The 20,356-nt window shown below is 36.1% G+C and overlaps 1 protein-coding gene across 4 annotated transcripts in view; it reads left to right on the top strand.

The window, feature by feature from the left end:
- The window catches only part of Pof1b (POF1B actin binding protein), a 76,984-nt gene that overhangs the window by 2,021 nt on the left and 54,607 nt on the right, over positions 1–20,356 (top strand). For all 4 annotated transcript variants that reach the window (XM_051142472.1, XM_051142471.1, XM_051142470.1 and 1 more), the window contains exon 3: positions 14,783–14,857. In XM_051142472.1, the coding sequence (XP_050998429.1) occupies positions 14,783–14,857 (75 nt within the window). The remainder of the gene's footprint in view (positions 1–14,782; positions 14,858–20,356) is intronic.

Below are 20,356 nucleotides of genomic sequence, written 5' to 3'. Positions count from 1 at the left end.
TTTTCAGTTATTTCAAGGCACAGCCTTTTTTTCATGTGAATATGCTAGTAAAAGAATGATAGATACACACTTCGGAGCAAATTAAAAATGAACAAATATTGAGTATAGGACACTTTTGAGAATTGTGTTTTATTATTCTTTGGTTTAACTTTCCTTCCTAATAATAATAAGGTCAAGGCCAAACTAAGATGGTTAAGCTTTTTATAAAACTTTTCTTCTTTTATATGGAATTTGCCAAATTGATCCCTCTAAGCCTCTTTGCATCCTGAAACTTAGTTCCTTGTAGAAAAGGACAATAACATATATGCTCATATGGGCTGAAAGTGTGGCCTTAGTAGCTAAGAAATAGGAATGGAGTTCATTGTGAATTCTAGAGTTGTTTATGACTAGAGAGAAATAAAAATAATGAATGAGTGAACATGAAGGAGATGAGATTCAAGCTGTGGGATAAAGGGGAAGAAGAAGAAACCCTATTCCTTGTTGGAAAAGAGAAACTTTGGCTACAAATTTTCAAATAGACTTGGATATGAATTCCACTAAAAAGGACTACAACAAAACAGCTTTTTAAGATTAGAAACTTCAGTGGCAATGAATAAAAGCCCTTCTATTTAGTTTCCCGTCTTTCCTGTTTGTTGGTGGGATGATGTTGTACACTATGTAAAATAGTCGTCAGTTTTAAATAGACCTGAAATTACCTTCATGCTGACAAAATGGGTTATTACATACCATCCAGGCACAAGGCAGTAGATATTACTCAAAACTCCCTTTATAGTTTAAAAACATCTATCTCTAATATGCTATATTTTAGATAAGTTGATACATGGCAGTTATGCTTATATAAGAATTTACTATAGGGAAAGCCTATAGTAATGAAGAATTATCATTCAATTTTTGATCATGATGAATTCAACTAAACTTTTACGTTGTTTTGATGAATGTGAATGACTTCCTTTCTGTGCTAAGATTTCTATTTACTAGCAGAAAATTGTTTCTGTTCTGTGTGAAGGGGTGTGATATTTAGAGAACTCAGATTTTAAAATCAGTCTTGTCAGTAATAAACTATTTTCCCTTTGAGAAACAATTCATGCAACTCTGCTTTCTTTCCAAAATCTTAATCTTAATTTTAGACTTAACTAAATGCCATTTATGATTATTTAGCATTTTCTATCTCTGGCATTTTAGAATTTGTTTTCTACTACTCTGCTCTTGTGTAGTAAAATTATGTTTACAGATATAAACATATTTATATTTCTATATATATGAGACATAATGTTTCTTTCATTTTTTATCCATAATTGATAAGATATATTTATGGTTTTCTTGGTTATTATTTTGTCTGATTAATAGAGTATTTCTCAAATAAAATTATAGTAGCTACCACTTGCTAGTAAGTTATCTGAATTAATAGTAAAATTTAAATAATGAGGCTTACCCACAGGAACAAGTATAATCATACAAAGCCAGAAACACTTTTAAGCTCAATGTGGTTTCACAAATAAATGAATAATGTTCTAGGAGCTACTTAAAGCTAAAGAAAACAATAACAACAAAACTCTTTAGAATTCAATCCTTAACACTTAAATATTAAACCACCATAATTAACTCAAAAGGCATAGTGCTGTAAATGAACAACACTGGTGTGAATTATTCATTGGACTTATATTTTTTCCTTTGGCTAATTTAAGTATTCATGAAGGTCAAGATATTTTCCATGAATACTGAGAAACTGTTTTGAGAAAGAAAAATGGATCAAAATTAACTATGTTAAATTCCAGTCATTCAGTGAACAGATGCTTCTGAAATGCCTATTTTACAGGAAATGTTGTGACTGGGCTAAACACCATTTGCTTATCCAAAGAAAGTCCACTTGGAGGATAAACACACAGAGTCTGGGCTGTCAGTGGCCCATATGCCTATCTACATTTAAAAATTTTAGTTTATATGTTGTCATGAGGCCTTTCTTAAACAAAATATTGGGTTTTGATATTAGGCTTAAAAAGTTTAACATTATTCTTTAATTTCAAAGCTTGCAACAAAAAATTTAACCTCAGAGTAGCCTAGGGTAAATGTGAATTTGTAAATGACCTTCCCTTGCCAAGAATTATTCACTTGGGGTAAAAATTTGTTTACAATGTATTTTCCTTTGTCTTTGGTTACAGAGACTGTGAATGACTTCCTTTCTGTGCTAAGATTTCTATTTACTACCAGAAAATTGTTCCTGTTCTGTGTGAAGGGGTGTGTTGCTTTGAGAAATTGTTGTTCAAGGGTGTGGTCAGAAAAGAGAATGATTGTTCAGGGAAGTAGGTTGTTTGAATAACGAATGAGGTCATGGGATAAAGGGGCTGGTGTTTTCAGAGTTGGTCATCCCCTTTGTGCTTACAATTAAATGAAGCTTTAGAAATTGTTAGTGCACCTAATTGCTGGGTGAAAATGTTCATGGCAATTGTCTCTTGTTAAGGCAGGTCTGATAAATTTCTGGGCCAGTTTTCAGACAGCCACACTCACAAGCCGTCCTTGTGATGTGGTGATGGGCAGGGAATGTAGCCAGTGGAAAAAGAGAAAAAAAAAAAAAAAACTTTTTGTCTGCTGTTCTTTCTTCACCACTGGGAGATTTGCCATGCTCTTAAGCTTCATTTAAAAGTTAAAGCTTTTCTAAATATATTTAAACTGACCTTTCACATCAGAAGCACTATCCCAGTAGAAGCTCTTCTTTACTGTTTGGAACATATTTCCTAGTAAAAACTAAAGACACAAATCATACACTGAAAAGAGAAGTATATATTTTATTCCCTCTTCATGTAATAGTTTTCTTTTTTAAAAAAAAGAGAATAAGAATCAGGAGTAAGCATCTCAAGTGAAGTATTAGGGCTTGAGAGAAGAAAGCACCTATTTTTCTTTTCTTTACCTGACAACAGAATCATAGATTTTTATTCTAATTTAAGGAAGTGTTTGTCTCATCTAAAAAAAAAAAGGTGGTGGTAATTTACATATCCTCTCTTTTATAAAACATTGAAAAGTCTCAACAATAATCTAAGGCAGGTGTTTGATGATGCTTTTGAAAGGTTCTAACAAAAATGGTCTCCTCACTATTCAGGGACTTTATTCAAATGGTAGATTACCTTTGGAAATTTTATAAGGATAAATGTCAAGTAGTTTTAAATTATATTGTGCTTTCAGATTTTGTGCTTTTCTGTGGTGTGTGTGTGTGTGTGTGTGTGTGTGTGTTTCTAATGTTTTTTAATTTTTGGTTTGCTTTTATTTTTAATTATTGTTTTGCCTGTTTTTCTAGAGAGAGAAAGAGAGAGAGAGAGAGAGAGAGAGAGAGAGAGAGAGAGAGAGAGAGAGAGAGAAAGGCCTGGAATTGAGTAACTGGGGAGTTGGAGAGGATCTGGGAGTGGTTGGTAGAGGGGAAACTCATCAGAATATATTGTTTAAAAATTATTTTGAATTAAAAAGTACTATAAAATGAAAAAAACTGTTTCTTTGAAATTACTGAACCTATAGCTTTTCTGACTAAGCATTATTATTTTCAGTTATTCTTATAAGTGTTGGGACTAACAAGAAGATTCAAAGAACTCCCATGATCTTCTCTGGTAAACAATATGTATTAGTCTTTAAGGAAAGATTTAAATGTCAAATTAAAAATCATGAAGGTATTTCATGTTCCTTGCAGCATTCTTCCAAATATATAGTGAAAAAGTCCTCTGCTGTGCATATAATATTCTCTACTACCTAATTTATTTATTTCTTCTCTGTTGCTTGAATATCTTGAGTGCTTTGGCCAAAGCTACCAAGAGATAAGTGAAAGCCAGTAAGAGATGCTCGAAGATGTTGTGATATTGCAGTCTAAACAGCTGTTACATAGAAAATTCATACAAACCTGCTCTTTATGAAATGTCTTAGGCAGAGCTCTAAGTATTCAATGCTCAGGATTTAAACCCTCAGATACTAAATGTTCAGCTGAAATATAATAGAATAGAACTCCGAAACAATGCAGTTTAGATTTGAAGCTTGAATTTAATTCATAGAACAGGAACTCATTAGCTGTATCTGTTATTTTCCTCATTTAAAAAGTGGGATAACAATAATAAGGGACTCATAAGTTATTGTTGTAGCCAAATGGGATTACATACAGTGGAAAACATATAGTACAGTGCCTGACACATAGGTAAGTGTTAAGTATTGTATAACCTTGAATAAGTCACTTGACTTGTTTGAACCTCTCATTACTTATTAGGAAAGAAAAATAAATAGATTTGTTCATACTACAGTGATTACTGAATGAGGTAAATGAGAAGGTCCACTAAATGAAGTACTATATCATTTCCATTTTTACAGACCCAGTCCCTGAAGTGCAGAGATGTAATATAACCTTTGGAATTCCATACAGCTAGTGTATACTAAAATTGGGATTTAAACCTAGCAGTTAGTTGCAGGTCTATACTTATAACCATTTTGTAATATTCTTGGTATGTGAATTTGACTCATTTACATTACAAAACCTGTCCTAGCTGATTCATTATTGTATTTCGTCACTATTTTCTTTTGTATGTACCCATTGCAAACTACCTAAGATAATATAGGTGAACATAAATAAAAATATATGATGGATATGGTATAATTTCTTCATTCAGGAGGCTGAGGTAGGAGGACTACAGTCAGTGAATGAGCCCAGCCTTAGCTACAAAATGAATTTAAAGACATCATAGACTTTCTAAGAAAATGTAGCATGAATAATACCTGTCTGAAATATGTTCTTTCTCAGGAGCAAAAAATTTTGTTGTTCAGAATTAATTTTTAAAATCTTTTTCTATTAATTTTACTGATTATTATTTATCAAAATAGATGATGATGCAAGAAATTAACTTTTGCTTATTTCAAAAGTTCAAATGCTCTGGGATAACTTTGATGGAAATACTGAAAGAATAGGACCCCCCCTTTACCTTCATGTAAAATTTTTTATCTAAATGACACAAAATATCGTTGATGATATAAAAGGAACATTTTAGGCCCTCCCATCCTACTTCTTTCAGTCTATCTCCCATTTGCTACATCTTTCCATCTTCTGTTCCAGATATTCATATGACTGCTTCCTAAACAAATTCAGTTTGCCACCTTCTTCCACTTCCACCTTTGTTATTTCCATTCCAGGTCCTGTAAATAATTCATCATGACTCAGATCCTACTTACAACCACTCCAATGCACCTATAAAGTCATCTTTAAGTTTTTTTCTTATCCTGCATCTTTTCACCCACAACTCTAGATTTAGTCTACTTTTAGAATTAATATTAGTTTGCATTAACTAGAGAGTGACATGCATAATACTGAGTAATATAATACCTCTGTGGTCTTTATTCCACGCAGGCTTTACACCTCTAGGGTTGACACATTATTTCTAAAAATCAAGACTCAATGACAAATGCAAGTAAATGTTCTGGAAAATAGAATCTCTAAGCTTTTTCTTTCTCTTTATCCTACTTTTCTGCCCCCTCCCTTCCTCTCTTCCTGCCTTCTTCCATACCTCTGGCATTTCTTCCTTTGCTATGATTATGGCTTTCCTAAATTCTGAACATGGTTTTTATAAAGACACATTTCTTAACTGGAACTATTTCAGACTGTCACTCTTGTACGACCTCTCTTTGAAATTAAACTAGAAGGGCACATATTGATTCTTTTTTAAAAAATGTGAACAGCACATAAAATAAACATAATAAACATAAGGAAGTTATTCAATGAGTTAATTAGTTTGTTTTCCAGGTCTTAGGTCTTATTAAGCATCTGAAATCAACTTATTTGTATTTGGTCTGTAGTTTTGATGGATAAATATTTGTCACAATTGTTATGGCATATGATGTTAAAGGTCATCATATCAGTTCTCTGAGCTGTTGTTGCTTGAAGCTGTTAATTAGTTTTCTTTTAGATATATTTCATGTACTTGCCCTGATGATGAAATTCTGTCAAAGTGAAGTTTTTTTGTTTATTAAATTTTACTCTATAATCCTCTAATGGTTTGATAGACTAGTTATGTGCCCAAAGATTCTCTTGTAAAAACTATTATAACTCTGCAGTACTCATCTACACACCAAACTATATTTGAAAATTTCTAAAGGATGATTTTTGCTTCAAACAGAGCATTTACTTACCCATTTATCTTTTTACACAAACTTTAGCTTGGATTTATTGTGGCTTGATTATGAAATGGCATCCACAAGCTCATGTTTAAACATCTATTCCTGAGTTAGTAACACCTGTTTTTGGAGAGTATAGAAGTGTTAAAGGAAATGTGGTCTGTGTAAAGGAATAAGGTCACTTTGGATAGTGACTTTGGCCCTACATCTTTCGGTGTATATTATCCCTGAACTTATATATATATATATTAAATCTCTCTCTCTCTCTCTCTCTCTCTCTCTCTCTCTCTCTCTCTCTCTCTCTCTCTCTCTCTCTCTCTCTCTCTCTCTCTCTCTCTCTGTTTCTTGATCTGCATGGTGTGATCAGCTTTGCTCCAACACAAGCTCTTGTCACCTTTTCTTTTTTAATCCACAAGACCAAGCATCTATAGGCTTTCTGAAACCATGAGCCAAAATAAACGATTTATACCTTAGCCTGTTTTTGTTTTTGTACTTGATCAAGCTATACAAAAATAACTACATCAGATGTAGAAATTATTTTAAATATTATTATCATTATTTTAAATTCTTCACAAACTTAATTACACCTTAATTTTTTCTAGAAAAAATTTTCAGGTTTTCTATGAACATCTCATTTTATTTTTCTCCCCATTAAACATTCAGTGACATTCAGTCTATAAATTTCTTTGTTTGACTTTCAGATCTACTTGTGATCTGCTTCTTATGGACCTTATTTTGTTGAAACTCTATTCTACTGGCCTGTGCTACAGACCAAATATAAGACAGTATTCTCTAAATAAGCCCTCAGTTTTTACACATCACACCAATCTACAAATGACAAAACTGTAGTGAAATTTATTACCCTCCTCAAGTGTTTCCTTGTGATCCAATCTTTAAGTATCTAAAGTTAACTTTACTTCTTAACACTTGAAGTTCCTGTAGTAAACTCCTTATAACTCTTCACTTTTATTTGTAAATTTTTATCTACTAACTGGTTATAAGTTTGACAAGAACAGAGATTGTATTCTGTTAATTCTTATACCTCTATCTTACATAACAATTAATACCCATTACACATATAAAGAGGGCTGGAGATATAGCTCACTTGATAGAGTGCTTGCCTAGCATGCATGAATCCCTCTGTGTGATATCCAACACCCACATAAACTGCTCGGATCCACACATGCATTTGAGAATCAGAAGTTCAAAATTATATTTGGCTTAATAGAAAGTTTAAGAACAGTTTGGGCTATATGCAACTCTGATTCCTGAAAAAAGAAAAAAAGAAAAAAATACAAATTAAAACATCCAATATTCCAACAGCCCAAGATAACTTGCCCAAGTTAGCATAGCTATTTTAATGAATCACAAATCACTGAATTTGGAAACTTACTTTGGCTATTTCCATCATATCAATTTATCTGCTTTAGTTAATATTAATTAAATAATACAGATTCTCACTTTAAACATATTTATATTTTTATTATGATAAGTTATTTGGTGAGTATGATATCTTTATCACCCTAGAACAGTATAAAGATATATTAGAAGACAAAAAGCATCCGTTATGATTTTTAATTCCATTCTTCAAATAATCCTTGAATGCAGAACATAGCCTACATTTTACAGATTTCCTATATGTCTAGAGGAGAATAACAGCTTTCCAGCTTCGGATTTTCTTTCTTTTTCCATTGCACTGTGATACTGACAAGCACTGTCATAAGAGAAAATAACTGAGAAACTTGGGCCAGTTACACTTCAAGTGATTTAACTGAAAAAACGTAGCCATTTTAACAGTTGAAAATGAACACTTTTCTGTGAATAGTGAATTCTCTACTGGAAACCAAAGTTTCTAGCTCTGGTATAGTATGTGCTAAGACACAGAAAATTATTTTGAGCGATGTGGTGAAAATTTCTCAGAAAGCCAACTGATTTCAACCCACTCTGATTGTAAAATTTCCAATGCCATGTCTACTTCATAAAAAGTAAATGATGAAGATGACAAAGAGAAGGAGCAATACTCTTACAACTGTGTCAAAGCTAAAAATCATTACCCGGGGCAGCACAGGAAAAACAGATCTAGATTTTATCCCGGACTTGTATAATTATGAACACTGATTTCACCAGACTTCTGTGTAAAGTAAGTTGACAACAAAGTGATACTTATCATTTCTGAACCATAAGAACAGATGACTCATTAATATAGTATGTATTTTATAAGAAAAAGTGGAACCATCCTGAAATATTAAAGGGATTAAGTGACATAAGTGGTAAGTAGAACTTTGGTGTTTTATTTGATTTAGAGCCCTGTGGTTGTTCTTTGCAAATGTATCATGCAGTGTAGATATATCCTTTGTTCAATTTATAGCAACTTAAATAATTTAATCAGGGTTGTCTCCTCATGCAATCACTTTTAGACAGGTATAATATTTTCAAGCATATAAAAGTTGTCTTTCAATTAGGTATGAGTAAGCACACCTATAATTTCAGCATTCTGTAAATAAAGGCAGGAGAATCATGAAGTCAGCCTGGACTACATACCACAATTCTACCACAGAAAACAATACCCAGGATATAGCTTAGTGGTAGTCCACTTGTTCTAGCATGCACAATGACTTCAATTTATTCTCCAAAAGCCAAAAATATAAATGCTATTTTTCACAAGAAATAATTTTAAAGAGGCAAATAAAATTTATTTAGTCTCCTCATATAACATCTAAGCACAATTTACCTTATAATTTGTAAAACTGAAAATATAATCAAGCAAGTTATGAATATGGCAAAATATAAAGTGATTAAATGCACGATTTCTGGAGCTGTTGCTACTTTTGTTGAAATTATAGTACCTAATAATACTGTATGAGCAGTGGAGCTGTGGCTCATCATTTAAGATCCTGTCTACTCCTCTAGAGGGCCCGGTTTGAATAATACCTGAATGATTGTCATCTCTTAAATTAGGCTGCTTTGTCTAAAATTATTTATAAGTATAATAGGATTGTACCGGTACCTTCCTTATGAGGTTGTTTTAAGTATTGGATTTTAAACTCTATGAAAGATGTCTGATACAGAAAACTTTTATTAAAGTTATTTTCTTTATTTATTCACTCTACATCCCTATCATAACCCCCTCCTCACTCTCTTCCCAGTTCCACCTTCTCTCCTTCTTTCCCCCTCCCCTACTCCTCAGAAAAGGGAAGACCCCAACAAACCACCCCAGCACATCAAGTCTCATCAAGACTGAGTGCATCTTCTTCTCCTATGGCCTGGCAAGGCAGCCCTGCCAGGGGGAAGTGATCAAAAAGCTGGCAACAGAGTCATGTCAGAAACAGTCTTTGCTCTCCTTACTAGAGGTCTCACATAAAGCCTGAGCTGCCCATCAGCTACATCTATGTAGGGGGTCTAGGTCCTGTCCATATGTGGTCCTTGGTTGGTGCTTCAGTCTCAGAAAGCCCCCCTGGGCCCTAGCTAATTGGCTCTGTTTCTGTTGGTCTTGTGGAGCTCCTATCTTCTCCAGGTCCTTCTATCCTTCCCCCCATGCCCACTTTTCCAAAGACTCCCTAAGCTTTGCCCAATGTTTGGCTGTGAGTCTCCACCTCTGTTTGAATCTGCTGCTCTTTGGGGCCTCTCAGAGGACAACTCTGCTAGGCTCCTGTTTGCAAGCATAGCAGAGTATCCTTAATGGTGTCAGGGGTTGGCTGTCTCCCATGGGGTGAGTCTTAGTTTGGACCAGGCATTGGCTGAACATTCCCTCAATCTCTTTTTCCCTGCACTTCTTGTAGGCAGGGTAAATTTTAGGTTGAAATTTTTGTGGTTGGGTTGGTGTTCGCCTCCATCCACTAGGAGTCCTGTCTAATTAGAGGGTGTCTTCTTCAGTCTCCACGACCCCTGCTACTAGGAGTCTCAGCTAAGTCACCTCCATATTCTCCCAGAAACTTACCCTGTCTTAGGTGTCCCGCTTGTCACTGAGATGCCCTCACCCACGTTTTCTGGTTTTTCTTCTCTCTTCAGTCCTGTCATTCATTGTCAGGCTGGGTGCTGCTTGCTTCTGGATGAGAACAAATGAACCTCAAGATAAAACGTCCTGCTTCTTACTCAGGGACAGCTTAAAGAACTCAGGGTGAGGTTCATGCACCAGGCAAGGTTCCAAGTCTCACAGCAGGAGGTGGATATTGAGTTTTCCATTTAGCATTACTCTTAGTTCATTTAGAATGAGATTGCTGGTATCAAATGGCAGAGGAAAGTTGGGACTTCCACAAGCCTATGATGATACCAAAAGTGTTACGGCCCTTTGTCAAGCCACTATGCAAGTCATGACAGGATGCGGATGAAGGCAGATGGATGCCTATAACCAGCTGGAAGGCAGGTCCTGTGAGATACAGGTTTGGTAGTGCTTTGCTGTTGGTCAGCACTAAGCTTGTCAAATTGAAGCAGCCTTCAGTGGCTATGGAGGCAGTTCTGCCATCACTGCCTTACCAGTACTGTGACTCCAGCAGTGATTTTCCAAGGACAGGAACCCTGCCTTCCCCAGAGTAAATGGAGTCTCAGACAGTCATGGTAGAGGAATGGCACAATGAAAATTCACTTCATGAATTAGAGACATTTATAGAACTTGGAGAGTTGAAGGTGTTTGAGGGTGAAAATGTTTGAATTACCTGGAGTAGGGTGCTAGGGACACTTGATTTACATGTAGTGGTATACTACCTAATTTACATGCAGTAGTATGGGGTCTTATCACAAGAAGAACACAGTATTTAATTATCCTATGGGTGTGAGAAGAACTTCCAGGTACAATTAAAGGTCATTTGCTAATAGCCAAGATCTCTTTAGCATAGGGTGGGGTATTTCCAGGAATCCTCAGCAAGGTGCTTGCAGAACAGATTCTATGAGGAAAGGATTGGGCCTGTATACTTCCCTGAGGGCTATGTGATGCTCCTTAGGGGATCTCAGCATCCCCAGATCAGGTGAAAAGATAATCCCTTTGAGAAAGGAAGTCCACCTTAATAGACTGTGCTCAGTTGGGTATCTGGAAATGCCAGACTTAGAACCTTTCCAGCAGAGCCCCACACAGACCTTCTGTCCTCTCTCTGCAGCTCTCCTCAGGTCTGATCTCCACCCTCATTTCTCTCTGTGCTCCCTCTCCTACTTGCCTCCTCCCTTCAACTGTTTCTACTGTCTATTCTATTTCCCCTTCTGAATGAGATTTAAGTATCCTCCCTTAGACCCGCCTTGTTACTTAATGTCCTTAGGTCTGTAAATTGTAGTATATTTATCCTGTACTGTATGGCTGATATCCACTTATAAATGAGTATATGCCATGCATGTCTTTCTGGGTCTGGGTTACCTTCCTAAGGATGATCTTTCCTAGTTCTATTCATTTGCCTGCAAACTGCATGATTACCTTGTTTTTAATAGCTGAATAGTATTCCATTGTGTAAATGTACTACAGTTTCTTTATCCATTCTTGGATTGAGGGACATCTAAATTGTTTCCAGATTCTATTATGAATAAGGCTACTATGAAGATGTTTGAACAAATGTCCTTGTTGTGTGGTGGAGCACCTTTTGGGTATATGCCCAGGAGTGGTATAACTGGATCTTGAGATAGCACTATTCCAAATTTTCTGAGAAAGCACCAGATTGATTTCTAAAGTGGTTATACAAGTTTGCACTCTCCCCAACAATGTAGGAGTGTTCCTCTTTCTCCATATCTTCATCAGCATGTGCTGTCACTTGAATTTTTTATGTTAACCATTCAGATAGGTGTAAGAAACAATCTCAGAGTTAACATGAGTTAGCATAATCATTAGTAACATCACCACCATCAAAGGAAAACAAGATTGACAAGTTTAAAGAATTTAAAATTGTTTGTAAATGTGGAACCAATATGGAAAAATAAGTTATAATGCTCTCCTTTTGTTTATGGAATGTCAGAAATAGAACAGATATTAAGGATTGTCTAAACTATACTTACATACACCTACATGTAGTTTCTCACGTGAGGAAATTGAAGTTCATGGAAAACACATGAGTTCCCCAATATCACAAACTGGCTAATACAATAACTAGGTTTTAACACAAGGAGCCTGACTCTAAGCCCAGGCACCTATCTACTGTACCGTGATAAGCAAAACACACCATCTGTGCCATAAATTACTTACCAGGAATGAAAAGATGTGGTACAAAAGGCATGTGAACCAAAAATATCATGGCTCATTGAATTTAATGTTTCCAATATGAAAGGTCTAAGTGATTTATGTATAGGTGATTTATACAAAATTAAACTTACAAAACCTACTAAAAATGAAATCCTTATTCTTGGAGTGACTTTAAAATTATAACGTGGTCTTTGGTGATTCATTCACAAACATTTTTTTACTTCTTATAGAACAGGAAATGACTGTCTGCAGGATTAATAAAGGGGATAAATATGATCCAGGTATATTATATGCCTGTGACTATTGTGATGAAACCACTTACTTTGTATATTTAGTATGCTAGTAAAATTTCTCACTAATCTTTTAAAAACACAAGAATTAAGTTCATGTAGAACAACAACAACAACAAAAAAAAAACACTTTTTCTCCATTATCTTTTGGCCAGATCCATTAGCACACGCTTATATTTGGAATCATTTTTCTGAAATGAAGAAGATGTACTTATTTGCTTTACAGTCTGTAACCTTCTGCATTTATCTGAACAGTTTTTAGATTCTAGCAGTAAATCCAGGAGCCTATTCAGAGGCACCCAGAAAATATCTGAATCTGTATTGTTCAACTTGAAATAAGGGAAGGGTAAGATGGAAATGTAACAAGTTGAAGACAAAATGACAAAAAAGTGCCAGTGTCCAGAGCATTCTCCGGTTTCAGGAAATGTTTTTAAAAATGCATGTTACACATACACTGTACTTTGACTTCTAATAAACATGTCAGTGTTTGTGGGAAAATATCCCAGAGGCATATCAATCCATTATAAATTATAGGAAGGTGTGAAGACCTTGAGTAATACTATCAACTCTGTGCAATCTAAAGATGGGGCAGTTGCTCAGTGGTAAGTGCTTGAGCAATGTATGAGGTCTTGACTTTTTTTTTTCAGCCAAAAAGATTTATTAATCAATGAGAAAACACAGAAAAATCCATATAGTATGATAAATATACAAAACAAACAAATATTTGTTTTTGAAATTTTTTTTCCTATGGCTTTTTACTTTTTATTGAAAGTAATTTATTTTTCTTTTTTTTCTCATTTAAAGTTTTATTTTATTTTTTTTTTATTAATTTATTCTTGTTACATCTCAATGTTTATCCCATCCCTTGTATCCTCCCATTCCTCCCACCCCCCATTTTCCCATTATTCCCCTCCCCTATGACTGTTCCTGAGGGGGATTACCTCCCCCTGTATATTCTCATAGGGTATCAAGTCTCTTCTTGGCTACCTGCTGTCCTTCCTCTGAGTGCCACCAGGTCTCCCCCTCCAGGGGACATGGTCAAATGTGAGGCACCAGAGTACGTGAGAAAGTCATATCACACTCTCCACTCAACTGTGGAGAATATTCTGACCATTGGCTAGATCTGGGAAGGGGTTTAAAGTTTACCTCCTGTATTGTCCTTGGCTGGTGCCTTAGTTTGAGCGGGACCCCTGGGCCCAAATCTGCCTATCATGTTGTTCTACTTGTAGATTTCTAGGACCCTCTGTATCCTTTTATTTTGCTATTCTCCCATGCGTCTCTCATTTAGAGTCCCAATAGGATGCCTTTCCCTCTGTCCCAGTTTCCTGGTAAGTGAAGGCTTTCGTGGGACATGCCCCTTGGGCTAGTATGCAGATATAAGTGAGTATATACCATTTGATTCTTTCTGCTTCTGGGTTAACTCACTCATTATGATCATTTCTAGTTCAATCCATTTATCCACAAATTTCAGGAATTCCTTGTTTTTAATAGCTGAGTAGTATTCCATAGTGTATAAGTGTCCCTCAATAGAAGAGTGGACAAAGAAACTGAGGTCTTGACTTTTATCTCCAGTACCATGAAAAAAAAAATCCCTGTACACACTAATGAGGCAGTGTATATTTCCTATCTTGGGGAGAAATATAAAGAATGATAGTATAGTCAAAATGGTAATCATTTTGTCTAATCATTATGAATATCACTGTCTTTCACATTCATGAATGATTTTATAACAGCACTACTGGCTCCAGGATGACACTGGTAGCAGAGGAGATAAACTACGATGGAGCCAACTTGAAGTAAACTAAGAATAACAGTCAAGTTTTCAAAAATAGCTTCATCTATTAGTTTGATAATCTATCTTTGTGTTTGCTCGACACATTTTCATTTTGTTCACAGCAGACATATAATATTATTATGGTATATATTAGCACAGTTTTCAAAGAAGAAAAAGGAAACCTAATAATACAAGATTGTGTTGTTACAAAAGTGCTCTAGAAATTAAGTTATTATTAGGTTATTTTAAAAGCTGGCCAAGTAATTCAGTAAATGTGTCCTTTGGATAGACATCATCAAAGAAAGCCTATATACAATGCTCTTATTTGTGACTAATTAGATTCATTTAATGTGTGGCCTAGTAATCACAGAAACTGGAGACGTTCAAAGTACAGTGGTCAGAAACAATTCCTGAACCCTTTGTTCTTCTCAACAGGAGCTTCATTCTCCAACTCTGAAAATATCTACTTGTGCACCAAGCACTCTACATATAACCCAAAATGCTGAGCAGGTAAACAAAATTGTTTGTTACATTAGACATGTTTTTCTTCTTCTTATGTAAGTGTGTTTTAAATTTTTATAGAACTATACCCTCACAAAATGTCATAGCTCACAAACAAAAGAGGACATTCTCATATATGACTATAGCTTTGCCCATGAGAAGGTTGTATAGTAAGTGCCATGAATTACATTTTTACTTCAATTATTCTCTCACTCACTGTCTTTAGTTTAAGTGTAGTTAAATTTTAGCTGAGACTCTTCTAGTGACTAGATATTTAAAATGTTTTTGTTTGTTTGAATAAAAATAAAATACATTAATTTGGATTGATTGAGGAACTGATAGTACTTTAAAATTTATACTTACTGGGCAAGAGATTATCTTTACTATGAGTGCATAATTTCAATGACACACACTTTTATTTCCTTTCACCTTTATGGCCTAACAATACTACTTATTGAGTTAGGTTTTACTGTAAGTATTGCATATCCATATGAAAGCTGTAATTAATAATAGTATAATAAAATTTTTAGCTAATTGATATGTGTAAAAAAGTAAACTTCTAAAGAAATAAAATTCAAGCATATTAAATGTGTAGTTACATGCAAGAGGAGCATATAATTTAGGGTATAGACAAGAGAGAAGATGCTATTTTAAGTTTCAGGAAAACACGTGGTACTTTGTTGTTGTTAAATCCTAATTCCTAGTTTTGTTGACTAGTTTGAGATTTGTTAACCATTTTCTTTCCCCTCATGTTTTAGTTGAGAACTTCATACATGCATATAAGGCATTTTGACCAAATCAGATCTCTATTCCTTCCCCTTAAATTACTATCCTTTCCTCTCATGACCTTTTTCTCCCTACTTCATGTACTTTTATCATTTTTTCAGAGTCCACTGTATGCTTCCTATATGGGCATGGGTGTTGGACCCTCTGCTAGAACATGAGTAGTTTTTCATAGGCCACATCCATGACAAAAACTTCAGTTCCTATCCCCAAGCTCCTTAGATAGGGGCAGGATTTCATGATACCCTCCCCGAACCATATTAGTGTTTTGGCTACTTTGATCTCGGACAGATCTTATACATGTAGTCACATACACTGTGAATTCATGTGTGTAATGGTTTTGTCATGTCCAGCAAATAATATTTTGCTGCAGATCTCCATGATTTCTGGTGATGATAATCTTCCCACATTCCCACCCTTCTTTCACAATTCATGAGCTTTATTTTATTTAATTGTACATATATTTGATCACTTTAATATTAATTTACAGATATTTTCTCACTGATATATAACAACCCTTTTCTATTACAATATTGACCTTCCCTCATTAAAAGTTTACAAATGAATTTGTTCTAGCATTTTTAACTTTCTCTTCTTTCTTTCTTTGTTTCTTTCTTTGTTTCTTTCTCTCTCTCCCTTTCTTTCTTTTTAAATTTATTTATTTAAATAATTTATTCTTTTTACATCTCAATTGTTATCCCCTCACTTTTTTCTTTCTTTTTGGTAAATTCCTGAGACAAAGTCTTGGTATGTACAATAGGCTAATCTAGAAAGCTATACCTTCTTGTTTCAGCCTCCTAAGTATAATTTACAGGTCTGCATCACCACATACATGGTTTCTGTCTCTTTTAATGTAATCTATGACTCTTTACCTCCAACACAATGAATATTTAAAGCTGTATGTTACCATGCCCAGATAAAGCCAAAATTTTAATTGACTCATTTTAAGCAGTATTTTGTTCTAATCCTATGGGAATGCATCCAACATGCAAGTCTCACCAAGTATGGAGAAACACTTAGTCACTAAGCTACTGCTGTTGCTTCTGGAGTTGCTGTTAGTCATATTTGCATAGCACATTTTTATGTGGTCTCCAGTATGCCTGATGTTGCCACATCAGCTAGCATTATCTGGAGAATAACCTTAACCTGGAAAGTGACTCCACTTCAGAAATGCTTTTAACTCCCCCCAAAGAAGCAGCAGAGAACCATTTGACCATTGAGCAGGCACCTTCAGCCTTTCTCCAAAAAGTAAATCAGACAAAAGACTGGGCATATTTGATTACAGAATGTTTGGTCCAGATCTTTTCTCCTTGATGGATGAAAATTTCTAGATTTTCACAAAGCTGGTATCAATGGGAAGAATATAAATACCCAAGTCATTGTCGAGGTTGTTGAAAGTCCTTACTCTAAAGCCTTTACATATCCCCATCTGGGGTCTAAGCTAGTCAGTCTCATTCCATGACTTGCTGTGGGAGTCTTTGCAAAAACCACAGCCAGCAAGATGTCCCTGTAAGGTAAACAAAAAGTCTGGTTAAACATGACTCAGTAGCTGGTGTTGGTTCAAACTTTTAGAATCTGATACTAAACAGTTTATTTTAGACAGATTTAAGCACAGCACAATTTGGAAAATATTTTCAGGTGATACAACAAAGCTTAAAACGTGATTGCATTGAAACTCTTGTAAAATACAAGTGACGTCTTCCATAAAGATGTGTTCTATAAATTAAGTAAAGAAGCAAGCTCAAGGTCAACAATGTTCATGAAAAGTGTCTCTGGGAGAATGGCGCCATAGATTGACTCAGATAAACATAACTCTGGGAAAGCCCATGCTGCCTGGTCATACAAATAGTGCAGATGTCACCAGGATATTAACCACATCGGTTCCCAGCTTTCTGGACAAACAAAACCAAACTGAGTTACATGTCTCTCCTTTTGAAAAGACAACTCTGCATGTTTAACATCTCTGATTCCCCTAGGGCTTATCTGTGAACACAAGTACCTATATGCTTCCTACACCTTGCAAGTCTGATGACAGAAGTCTTTGTCCTTGGTGAGGGAAAACAGTGGGGGCGAGGACTATAAGTTGGAATGATAATTGTTTCCATACACTATATTAGTTACTTTCCAGTTGCTATGATAAAATGCTATAACCAAAAGTGACTTAGGGAAGTGTCTTAATTAGGGTTACTATTGCTGTGATAAAACAACATGACCAAAAGAAATTTGGGAAGGACAGGGCTTATTTGGCTTATGCTTCCAAATCACTGTTCATCATTAAAGAAAGTCAGGGTGAGAATTCAAGCAGGGAAGGAACCTGGAGGCAGAAGCTGATGTTGAGGCCATGGAGGAGTGCTGCTTGTTTATAAAGCACAGGGCCACCAGCCCAAGGGTGGTCCCGCTCACAGTCTTGGTGCCCCCTCATCAGTCCAGTCACTAATTAAGAAAATGTCCTACAGGCTCACTCACAGCTTGATATTATGGAGGCATTTTCTCAATTGAGGCTCCTTTCTCTCTAATGACTCTAACTTATACCAAGTTGACATAAAACTAGCCAGTACAACTGACCTCTTGCCAACTTGACACACAGATAACTCCTTGTTAAGCCACAACCTTCCTCTTCTTGTCTATCCCCCAAATCACACATTAATATTGATATTACAATATAAACATTAAAAAAATTTAAAAGTCCCACAGTTTTTAAAAATTCAATTTCTTTGAAATATTCAGTCTCTTTTAAAAATCAAAAGTCTTTTAAAATCCAATGTCTTTCAGTTGTGGGTTCCTATAAAAATATGTTAAATATTTCCTTACTTCAAAATGGAAGAACCAAAGCATACTCACAATCTGAAAGGAAATACAAAAACAAACTCCAATTGTAAATAACTTGGTATCCAATGTCTCGGACCCACACATGATCTTCTGGGCTCCTCCAGAGGGCTTAGGTCACTTCTCTGGTTCCACTGTCTGCACCACACACAGCTTCTCCTGGTTCCACTCCACCGTGCTGCTGTGCTTGGTGGTTATCCCATAGTACTGGCAACTCCAAACTGCTGGGGGTCCCTTCAACTGGGCTGCACTTTCATCAGTAGCCTTTCCTGGACTCTGTTCATGATGCCAACCTCAACTCTCTTCATGACTCCTTAAACCCTGTGGCTTCAACAGCTACTAAGGCCTCTCCTGGCTTCTCACAGTGCCAAGCCTCAGCTCTTCTCCGTGACCACTTCATGCCTTCAAAACCAGTGCCACCTGGCAAACTCTTCCACAGTACCAAGTCTGGCTGCTAACTTAGGCACCGCTAGAACAAAGCTTCTGTGTGCTAACTCTTAGGAAACACTTCCTAGAAGATTTCACTTCAGGGTTGCTGATGTGTACTTAGCCACAGCTGATTCATCGGCTCCAGCTGACCAGCATCCATTGTCATAACAAGGCAAAGGTCTCTTGTTAGTCACAGCCAATTATTCACCTCTAGCTGACAAGATACCACAGATCCTTCACACAAATGACCTGATAGAAGCTTTACATATCTTTGAAGCCAGACCTCCCTCGCTTGCATTGCTCTCAGCATTCAATGACTTTTCTAGCCTAAAGTTCCCAAGTCCTTCCACAACTCTCCCCAAAACAACATGGTCAATTCTGTTGCAGCAATATTCCACTATCTTTGTATCAACTTCTGTTTTAGTTAGGGTTACAATTGCTGTGATAAAACACCATGACCAAAAGCAAATTGAGGATGAATGGGTTTATTTGGCTTATACTTTCACATCACTGTTCATCATTGAAGAAAGGCAGGACAGGAATTCAAACAGGGCAGCAACCTGCAGTCAGATTTATGCAGATGCCATGGATAGGTATTTGCTTACTGGCTTGCTTCCCATGAATGTCTCAGCTTGCTTTCTTATAGAACCCAGGACCATCAGCCCAGAGGTGGTTGCCCCACATACAGTAGACTGGGCCCTTGCACATCAGTCAATAATTAAAAGCATGTCCTAAAGGCTTGTTTGCAACCTGATCTTACAAAGGCATTTTCACAATTGAGTCTCCTTTCTCTCTAATGACCTAGCTTATGTCAACTTGGCATACAACTAGTCAGCACAAGAAGGGTTTATTTGTTTTACAGTTCCAAAGGCTGAGTGCAAAATGTTAGGAGAGTCCTTACAGCAGGTGGCTGGAAAAGGAAGCCATAAACCTTCAAAGCCCATCCCTAGTTAAGTACTTCCCCCAGCAAGAGTTGTCCCACCTAAATATCCCATAACCTATCCAAACAGTACCACCAATTGAGCACCAAATAAATATTCAGATTCCTGAGTCCATAGGGGAAATTTCTCATTTAAACCACCACTCCCCAGGATGGGACCATCTAGAATCAGACTTTTGAAAGCAAAGAGCAGCCAGAATAGGATCCCACAGACAACAAGAGTGTCTGAAGTTCCTGGTCTGTCTGTATTATTACCTACAGTTATGGCAACCAAAACCACACACTAAGTCTGGTGCCAATGCAGACATTACAATGAAATGCAGAACTTTGATGATCCAACCTGTCCATGAATTGAAGGCACTTTCAAAGGACCTGGAGCCCAAAGGTGTTAGATTTGGGAAGCCACTAACCTTGTGGAAAAGGACACAGCTATGAATGATGGATATGCTTGAAAAGTTAAGTTCTGTAAGAAGTAAGAACACAAGGAAATCACTGAACTTCCAGCTGCCCCTGCTCCATTCCAAGCAAGT

The sequence above is a fragment of the Acomys russatus genome, chromosome X, assembly GCF_903995435.1.
Source record: "Acomys russatus chromosome X, mAcoRus1.1, whole genome shotgun sequence".
NCBI classification, from domain to species: Eukaryota; Metazoa; Chordata; class Mammalia; order Rodentia; family Muridae; genus Acomys; species Acomys russatus.
Note: the sequence above shows the minus strand (reverse complement) of the source record. Positions and strands in the feature narration are given on the sequence as shown.